Source organism: Humulus lupulus, chromosome X (genome assembly GCF_963169125.1).
Source record: "Humulus lupulus chromosome X, drHumLupu1.1, whole genome shotgun sequence".
NCBI classification, from domain to species: Eukaryota; Viridiplantae; Streptophyta; class Magnoliopsida; order Rosales; family Cannabaceae; genus Humulus; species Humulus lupulus.
The window spans coordinates 118,977,425-118,987,410 of NC_084802.1; the positions used below are offsets into that span (position 1 = coordinate 118,977,425).

At 37.0% G+C, this 9,986-nt stretch overlaps 1 protein-coding gene across 1 annotated transcript; it reads left to right on the forward strand.

Annotated features, from left to right (window-relative positions):
• The first annotated feature begins 7,096 nt into the window (after positions 1-7,096).
• Positions 7,097-8,680, forward strand: LOC133807106 (strigolactone esterase D14). The gene is made up of 2 exons (XM_062245264.1): positions 7,097-7,807; positions 7,940-8,680. The coding sequence occupies exons 1-2, from the start codon at positions 7,434-7,436 to the stop codon at positions 8,367-8,369; spliced, it is 804 nt and encodes a 267-aa protein (XP_062101248.1). The 5' UTR covers positions 7,097-7,433; the 3' UTR covers positions 8,370-8,680.
• The last annotated feature ends 1,306 nt before the right edge of the window (positions 8,681-9,986 follow it).

Consider the following 9,986-nt stretch of genomic DNA (forward strand, 5'->3'; position numbering starts at 1 on the left):
GTGATCATCTTCATTGATGATATTCTGGTATATTCTCAGACTGAGTCAGAGCATGAGCAGCATCTGAGGTTGGTTCTACAGAGACTGAGGGAACACAAATTGTTTGCTAAATTCAAGAAGTGTGTGTTCTGGTTGTCTCAGGTATCCTTTCTGGGGCATATTGTCAGTAAGGAGGGGATTAAAGTAGATCCAGGAAAGATTGAAGCGGTCAGAGATTGGCCAAGGCCAAAGAGTGCTTCTGAGGTTAGAAGTTTCCTTGGATTGGCAGGTTATTATAGGCATTTCGTGGAAGGGTTCTCAAAGATTGCTAGTGCTTTGACTGAACTGACACGCAAGAGCCAGAAATTTGTGTGATCAGATAAATGTGAGAACAACTTCCAGGAACTTAAGCAGAGGTTGATTACAACTCCCATTCTGAGTCTTCCGACAGATCAGGAGAAGTTTGTGATTTACTGTGATGCTTCTCATCAGGGTTTGGGCTATGTTCTGATGCAATCAGAGAGGTAATTGCTTATGCTTCTCGTCAATTGAAGGAGTATGAAAAGAGATATCCTACTCATGATTTAGAGTTGTCGGCTGTGGTTATTGCTTTAAAGATATGGAGGCATTATCTCTATGGAGAGAAGTGTGAGATCTATACAGACCACAAGAGCCTAAAGTACTTCTTCACCCAGAAAGATCTTAATATGAGGCAAAGGCGTTGGCTGGAGTTAGTAAAAGATTATGATTGTGAGATTCTGTATCATCCAGGAAAAGCCAAAGTGGTAGCTGATGCTTTAAGCCGAAAGGGTCCGGGACAGATTCATGGTATGAGGCTGATAGCCAGGGAGTTAGCAGATGATATGACCAAAGCTGGTATAGAGTTGCTGGTGGGCCAGTTGGCTAACATTACGCTACAGTCTACGCTGTTGGAGAGAATCAAGGAGGGTCAGCTGAGTGATCCACAACTGATCAAGATCAGAAAGGATGTTCTGGTTGGAGCATCCAGAGATTATACAGTGTCTGAGATAGGCTTGCTGAGATACAAGGGGCGGATATGTGTTCCATTGGATATTGCTTTGAGGCGAGAGATTCTGGATGAATCTCATACTACACCTTACTCTTTGCATCTAGGCACCACGAAGATGTATCAGGATGTGAGATTGTTGTATTGGTGGCCAGGGATGAAGAGAGATGTAGTAGAGTATGTGGCTAAGTGCTTGACATGTCAACAGGTCAAGGCTGAGCATCAGAGGCTGGCAGGGTTATTGCAGCCACTGAATATCCCAGAGTGGAAATGGGAAGACATCACAATGGACTTTGTGGTGGGCTTACCCAAGACTGTTGGTCAGCATGATTCTATTTGGGTGATAGTAGATCACTACACCAAGTCAGCTCACTTTCTGCCAGTGAGGACTACTTATACAGTTGACCAGTATGCAGATCTCTATGTGAGAGAGATCGTGCATCTCCATGGAGCACCTAGGTCGATCGTGTCAGATCGGGACACTACTTTTACTTCCAAGTTATGGAGGAGTTTGCAGAAGGCCATGGGGACACAGCTGAAGTTCAGTACTACTTATCATCCTCAGACAGATGGGCAATCTGAGAGGACGATCCAAATTTTGGAAGACATGCTACGACATGTGTGCTGGACTTTGGTGGATCTTGGAGTAAGTATCTGCCTTTGATAGAGTTCTTCTACAACAACAGTTATCAATCTACCATTGGAGTTGCACCTTATGAGATGTTGTATGGTAGGAAATGCAGATCTCCCATTCATTGGGATGAGACAGATGAAAGGAGATACTTAGGTTCTGAGGCTGTTCAGAGGACCAGTGAGGTCATTGAAAAGATTAGAGCTCGGATGCTTGCTTCTCAAAGTAGACAGAAGAGCTATGCAGATCCCAAGCGCAGGAACGTGGAGCTCCAAGTGGGAGACTATGTTTTCCTTAGAGTCTCGCTATGGAAAGGGGTGAGAAGGTTTGGGAAGAAAGGCAACCTGAGTCCTAGATTTGTAGGTCCATTTGAGATCCTGGAGAGGGTTGGTCAGGTGGCTTATAGATTGGCTTTGCCTTCGGCGTTGTCAGTCGTGCATAATGTATTTCATGTTTCAGCTCTTCGGAGGTATGTATCTGATGTGAGCCATATTTTGAGTTATGAAGATCTGGAGCTTGAGCCAGATCTCTCCTTTGAGGAGCAGCCAGTTCAGATACTCGATAGAAAGGATAAGGTCCTCAGGAATAAGACGATACCTTTGGTTAAGGTATTGTGGAGGAACCGCAAGGTCGAGGAAGCGACTTGGGAGCTAGAGTCAGATATGCAGAGTCAGTATCCCGAGATGTTCAGGTAAATTTCGATGACAAAATTTCTATAAGGAGGGGATAGTTGTAATGCCCCGAATTCTCCGATATGGTTTAATGGCGGGATTAGTAGGCCGGGAGGGCCATACTTGCTTAATTATGCCATTAAATGATAATATGCATGTTCATGTGAAATATATTATCAAATGATGTTAAATGCATGCATGTGGGTCCACATTTTAATTATAGGGGTGTGATGATAATTTGGCCCGTTGAGGGTATAATTGTATAATTGTATGCATGTCGGTGATATATTGTTGAGACCACATTATAATGTGGGTTTGTTCGAGCCATTCGGCATGAGACGACCATGGTATATTAATTAGTGGTCCAGTCATAACAGGTTTAAGTTCGGGGCTTGGGATGAGTCTCAGGGTGATTTTAATGATTAAAGCGTTACCGGGAATTATAGGGTAATGGGATACAAATTGTTGGTGTTTGAGATTATCGAGAGTAGCGAGAATTGGAGAGCGTTAATCATGATTAACGAGATAGATTGGAAAGGACAAATTTGCCCTTGGGAGCCTTTAGAAACCCTTAATTGACCTAGGGGTATAATGGTCTTTTTACCCCTAGGATAGATATAAACTACCTTTGGCTGTGAAGCAGATGGAAAACAGAGCAAGTCTTGAAGCTTACCCGTACCTTCTTTCTCCTTCATCTTCTTTGTGATTTTTGAGCACTTGTTGAGGATTTAAGCTTGGGAAGTTGGCCTTGGGAGTTTGGGAGAGTGGTCTACCATTGAAGAGCATCACAACCTGAGTTTGAGGTAAATTTCTAGCCACTAGTTCCCTGGTTTGCTCTGTTTTAGTTGTTAGTTTCAGCTTATGATTTTGTTGTGGATAGTTGGAATTGATGGAAGTTTTGGTTGGGGTTTAACTTGGGTTTTGATAAGGATGTGATATAGATCAAGTTTAGGGGTTGTATTGGATGTTTGAGTGGTGTTTAAGCTTGTTTTGAAAGGTTGGTTCCAAGGGAAATCGCAAGGGAGGAAAAACCAGGGTATTGGCTGAACTAGGGGTTGGCCCGCGGCATGGCCAAGGAGGGTCGCGGCTCTTGAGGGGTCCTGAAGGAGGCTGCTTCTATTTGAGGGGCGGGCCGCGGCATGGCTAGGGTGGGTCGCGACCCTTAGTGGCATTTTGGCCAGAAATGAGTTTTTGGCTCGGGGATGCTAGCCTTAGGCCTCAGGATCGATCCGACTACCCGGTTTAGTAGTACTCGATGTCTCGGAGGCTAGGTTTTGGTTTGGGAACCTTTGTTATTCATTTTATTGATGGAATCCCATAATTGGTTATGACCAGGTAACCGCTAAGGGGCAAAAAGACAGGTCGTTCTCAAGGGTCATTCTTATATCAATTCTTGCTCGAACCAAAGGTAAGAAAACCGCACCCCATATGTGACATGCATGGTTGTTCATGAAGCATGTTGATTGTGTAAATGTGGACATGGATTGATTACTGAATGCTTAGCAAATCTTGCTCACTTGGGCATGGTACTGGCTCATTAGTCAGATTTGGCGAAGGTGTCAGTATCAACTGTGAAGTTGTGACTCATTAGTCAGGTTCGGCAGTGGTACTGGGCACTGGTCACACAGTGCTGACTCATAAGTCAGGACGGCCTTAGCGTGTTCAACGCAAGCCAATAAAGATTAGATCTAATCGATATCTGCATTGGATGACTCAAAGAGCATTAATGTCGGACCGACCTCAAGTTCGATGAATATTATAAGCGCTTGTGTGACTTACCCATCAGTCTCTCATCTGTTTAAGGCTAGTGGCTTACCTAGCTGTCACTCTTCTGGTTAAGTTAGTGACTTGTTTGTCAGTCACTCAGTATGGTTTTCTAGAACCTCAAGTGATATTCACTCATCTGTTTAAGAGCTATAAGCTCTGTGTGATTTTAATGATAATCATTTGATAATGTTTATATGCAATACTGTGTTATCTTGCTGGGCTTTGGGTCATGGGTGCTATGTGGTGCAGGTAAAGGGAAAGAAAAGCTCACCCAGCCTTGAGTGGAGAGCTTAGGTGGTGATATGTACATATGCGGCCGCTTGACCACCACGGCCAATGAGTTCTCAGAGGAACTAGGGGGTTTACCCTAATTTTTGCCGCTTAGGTCGGCGGGTTTGTAAATTTGAATCAGTAGTGACCATTTTGTGTTACAAACAACTTGTTAATGTTTTGATGAGCTCATGAACAGTTTATATATTTAATAAAATATATCATTTATTTTTTATTGGTTTTCCATCTTAGCATGTTAATAACATTTAGAAGCTCGTTTTTAGTCAAAGGATTCGGGTATCGAGTCAAATTTCCGGTTCACCATTTACCATAACTGTTCTGGGGTAGCCAGGGCGTTACAGCTGCTTTAGCTATTGTGTTGTATTTGTAGGTAGATTAAGCTACATTAAACAATATTACATATACAAACAAAAATTGAATATCGTACCAGATTTTGTAATCAATTTAATAAGAATTGTAGTCCATGCATGTGCAATAATTTATTATGTGACTTTGGTACTAGACTATAGATGAATGAAAGAGTGCGACATGAATCGCCTCGCATCTTTTTTTTCCTTTTACTTTTCATTTTTTAAAAAAAAATATTATTTGTCATTTATTTTTTTGGGTACCAAATTCACAGTGGATGCTATAAAGACGAAAGACGACAATGGGATCATAAAAAGGAGCTGGAACGACTTGTCAAGTAATATAAATGAGAATTGAGGTATAAAACTAATCGAGTTTGAAGTTTCATTCGAAATAATACCTTAAGACGTTATTCCAAGTGCTTTTTTATTTTACTACTCATAGATATATTATTAGGACTCAAAAAGAAATATAGAAGAATATTAGACGTTGTTTGATTAGTTAACTAAAAAATTATTTTTTGATTTTAAAACTTAAAAGTTGTTTTTTTTGAAAATAAATAAAGGAAGAATATTAGTCGTTGTTTGATTAGTTAACTAAAAAATTATTTTTTGATTTTAAAACTTAAAAGTTGTTTTTTTTAAAAATAAATAAAGGTATTTAACATTGTTTTCATATAATAAGTTTTAAAAATAAAATTAAAATAATAAAAAATTATTTTTAATTATTCTTAACTTTTTTTTCTCACGTAATCTTTTTAATTATTATTATTATCTTATATCAATTTATTTCTCATTAATTTATCTCTCATCACTTTCTCTCACATGACTTTCTCTCTCATCATTGTTAATCTGCTTATTTTATCTTTTCTCATTTTTTCTATCTCATCACTTTCTCTCTCATTTTTTTTTCTTACATCAATTTATTTATTCTTAATTTTTTTCCTCAAAATTTATCTATCCTTATTTTTCATAAGGAGTGAGAAAGTAAGGAGAGAAAATTTGAAGAAATAGAAATTGAGAAGAAAGAAATTGATTGATACAAGAAAAAATGAGAGAGAATGTGATAAGAAAGAAGTTGAAGAGAGAGAGAAAAAATGATGAGAGAGAAAATAATGAAATATTAAGTAATGAGAGAGAAAGTGAGGATATAGTAAATGATGTAAGAGAAAATAAGGACATAGAAAATGATGAAAGAGAAAACAGCAAGAGAGAAAGTCAAGAGAGAAAAGGTAAGGAGATAGAAAGTGATGTGAGAGAAAGTGAAGAGGGAGAAACTAATAAGAGAGAAAATGATGTGACAATAAATTATGTTAGATAATAATAATTAAAAAAGTTATGTGAGAAAAAAAAATATATGCAAAAAATTTTGAGAACAACAGAAAACAACTTTTTGTTGTTCTTAAAATTTTCTATTTTTTGTAACTTTGTTTTTAAAAATTGTCTTCTGAAAACAATGCCAAACACTCCAACTTGTTTTCAAAAAATAATTTTTAGCTTTTAAAAACAAAAGACAATTTTTTAATTAAGGAGCCAAACAACATCTTATTTTCTGTTCTTATTTCTCAAAACACAATTTTAAAAAAAATAAAATAAAACACCCTTGTTTTTTAGTTTTTTAAGAGGTTGATAATAAGGACACGCTAGGAAAGTGATTGTAGACCACATCCTTGAGAAATAAATAAATAAAAAAGTAATTATAAATAATGCTACTCTGGTGGCGTGGTGGGTGCCCAAATACAAAGGAAATAATAGGGGGTATACAGTTGGCTTCACAATCTTATCAAACACAAAAGCCAAACTATCTCTAATATATATAAATATGCTTAATGCTTTGTGCTTGAATATAAATATATAGGATATTTTTATAAAATGCACCGGGTACACTTTTTGCGTTTCCAGCGTGATATTTTTTATTATGAAAATGTTTATTTTAGTTATTTAGAACATATTATAAATTTTTAATAAATTTTAAATATTTTACAATGTTAAAACTTAGGTTCAAATATGTTGTTACACGTGTAACTAATTTTATTTACGCGCGTAAAAAACAAATTGTTTGCATCTAGTTTTCGGCACTATAAATTATTCGGAATTTTTTAAATATTTACAAAATGATCTAAATAACTACAATATACACGTTCATAAAAAAATCACACAAAAAATAATTCACGAGCCAAAAACATAAAAGGTATTGGCCAGTACATTTTTTTTTTAAGTATGCACCATAGAATTATATATTATCTAGAAAGAAAGAAAAACCTCACAATAAAATGAAAACTCTTCCACGGAATGCCCAAATCTAAATCCATTCCCACAAAAATCAATTCCGTCTTAATACCATTTACTACAACCAGAAAAAAAATATATATATGAAAAAAAATAAACAAAAAAAACCCAAGTGTACCATGCAACATACTTCTTTCCCATTATAAATAGCAACCTCCGCTCAATACATACGAAACTTCCAAATCAAACCCATAAAATAAACCACACAAAACACATAGAGCCCAAGTCCTCCGAACATACCTACCCAACACCCCCACCTAATAATCTTAACTATATATATATATATAAATATATATATATATTTCAATAATTATTTATTTTTATTTCTCATTCTACTATATTACAACACAGGATAGGAAAGATTACACAGAGAAAAGAGAGAGCCGAAAAGAAAGCTGAGTTAGAGAGAGAACTAAAAGATACGTACGGACATGGGTAACAACAATATCTTGGAAGCACTGAACGTTCGGGTCGACGGGTCGGGCGCTAGAAACCTGGTGCTGGCCCATGGGTTTGGGACAGACCAGTCGGCTTGGCAACGCATTCTGCCCTACTTCACCCCAAATTATCGTGTGATACTCTACGACCTTGTCTGCGCCGGAAGTGTCAACCCGGCTCATTTCGATTTCCGGCGATACACCACTCTCGACGCCTTTGTCGACGACTTGCTCAATATTCTTGACGCCCTAAACCTGGATCACTGCGCCTATGTCGGTCACTCCGTTTCTGCCATGATCGGAATTCTCGCCGCTATTCGCCGCCCCGACCTCTTTTCCAAGCTCATCCTCGTCGGAGCTTCACCTAGGTAAAATCATCTATAATACTAATAGCGACAATACTGAAAACCCTATTCCCCAAAAATTCAATTTCGATTACTTGAGATTTGAAAATTTCAAAAGGAAAAAAAATCAAGAAATTGGGGGTAATTGATTTACAGATTCTTAAACGACACGGATTACCACGGTGGATTCGAGCAAGGCGAGATCGAGAAGGTGTTCAAGGCAATGGAAGCTAATTACGAAGCGTGGGTAAGCGGGTTCGCTCCGCTGGCAGTCGGGGCTGATGTACCGGAGGCGGTCCGGGAATTTAGTCGTACCCTTTTCAATATGCGGCCCGATATCACTCTATTTGTATCACGGACCGTCTTCAACAGTGATCTGAGAGGGGTTTTGGGCTTAGTCAAGGTGCCCTGTTGTATAATGCAGACGGATAAGGACGTTTCGGTTCCGGCTTCAGTCGCCGAATACCTCAGAGACCATTTGGGTGGCCGTAACACCGTCGAAATGCTTGAAACGGAGGGTCATTTACCCCATTTGAGTGCTCCATGGCTGTTTGCTCAAAAGCTCCGGCGAGCCCTAACTCGGTGAGTTTAGTTTGCCGCCTCTGTTTTTGGGTCAGCCCTAAAATATTAAAATAATAATATTATTATTATTAAAAAATGGTGGAGCAGGAGATGTTGACACTTGGCGAATAATATGTGGATGTTAGTTTCTGGACTTTGGATTATCTGGTTCTTACTCCGGTAGAGGATAAGAATTTCCACGTGATAATCACGTGATGACGTATCATCTTTGTATTTTTATTTTTTATGTACTTGTAAAATTTGGATTGCCCATGTTTTAGCTTTTTATGGGCAAACAAAACTATAAGTGAAAAATGATTTTTAATTTGTACTTTATATACGCCAAGTTCCAACTTATCCAAGAGAATTAGAGTTCCCACGTTTTTTGTACTCAATTTACTCTAAGCTATACCAAACGCATCAATAATATTATCACACGCTACATAAATTTGAATAATTAAACAATATTATCACACAATATAGAATTTAATATTGTCTAATTGCGAACTATCCAATAATGGGGTGACCCACCTCCTGATGGACTTTCGGCAAGAATGATTCTCAATTGACGTTGTTGTTTTCTAAACCTGATAATATTTTTTTGCGTCTTTTTTTTAAACAAATAATTATCTTTTAAAGGACTAAAATTTATCCTTTCTGAGTCCTTCAGTCCATACCAAGTTGTGCGCCCAAAAAAGAAATGTACAATATGGAAGATATAATAATATAAGTAACATTATGTGATGATTTTTCAATTCACTTGATACTATTCACTCGCACGCCAACGAGACAGGTGTGTGTTTTGGTTTTAAGTGTATACATTATTTCTATTTTATATCTAATGCGACAATGCGTTATGATTATCTGAGTTGAAAACTTTGGAAAAATTTAAAAGCCAATATGCAAGGAATACCAACTAACTCAATTTCGTTTTGAGAAGATAAGGATCTTACACAAAAAGCATAACTAAAACTGAAAGACCAATAAAATACTTATGTTTGAGTTTAGCACATTTAGGAACAAACCTAATTATTAGGTCTCAAGGTCAACCTCTCTAAGCTGAGCAACCGTATTCAAGATCAAGATTTGGATGAGTATTTAATCCACTCACATAGACCACTCTATGCGATTTAGATGGATTGGGTTGGGCTGGGAATAGTATACCCTTCACAAACAGTAATAGATAGAAAAAGTCACTGAGTTCTTGCCAACCAAACGAGATATTCATTCTTAGCTTCTACTTTTGATTGGTGTGTTAAAATAACAAACAAAATTAAATTTAACCAAATATAAGCACAAATTTTTAAACCTCAATCTATATTTTTTGTTTAAATGACATATACAATCATATTCATAGTTTTTTTTTTTTTTTTTTTACATTAGAAGAGGAGGATTAGAACTTTGTCCTCCTATTTGTGATGAGAAGTTTAGTATGACTAGGCTATGCTTATGAACGCATTAGTTTTTTTTTTTAACTTCCATTTTGAACCTAAATCATATTAATTATTTCAATTATTTATAATTATGAGTAATACTAATTTATATTCTTGGAAATTAAAAATTTAAAAAAATCAATAATAATATAAAATGTAACAACACAAATGCAAAAAAAATATTATTTATCACATAAATTATTTATCAA

Bases quoted from the DNA above. Each gene is read 5' to 3' on its own strand.
- LOC133807106 (XM_062245264.1), top strand. From the start codon at position 7,434: ATGGGTAACAACAATATCTTGGAAGCACTGAACGTTCGGGTCGACGGG. The intron at 7,808-7,939 runs GTAAAATCATCT...ATTGATTTACAG, and splicing joins CTCGTCGGAGCTTCACCTAG to ATTCTTAAACGACACGGATT.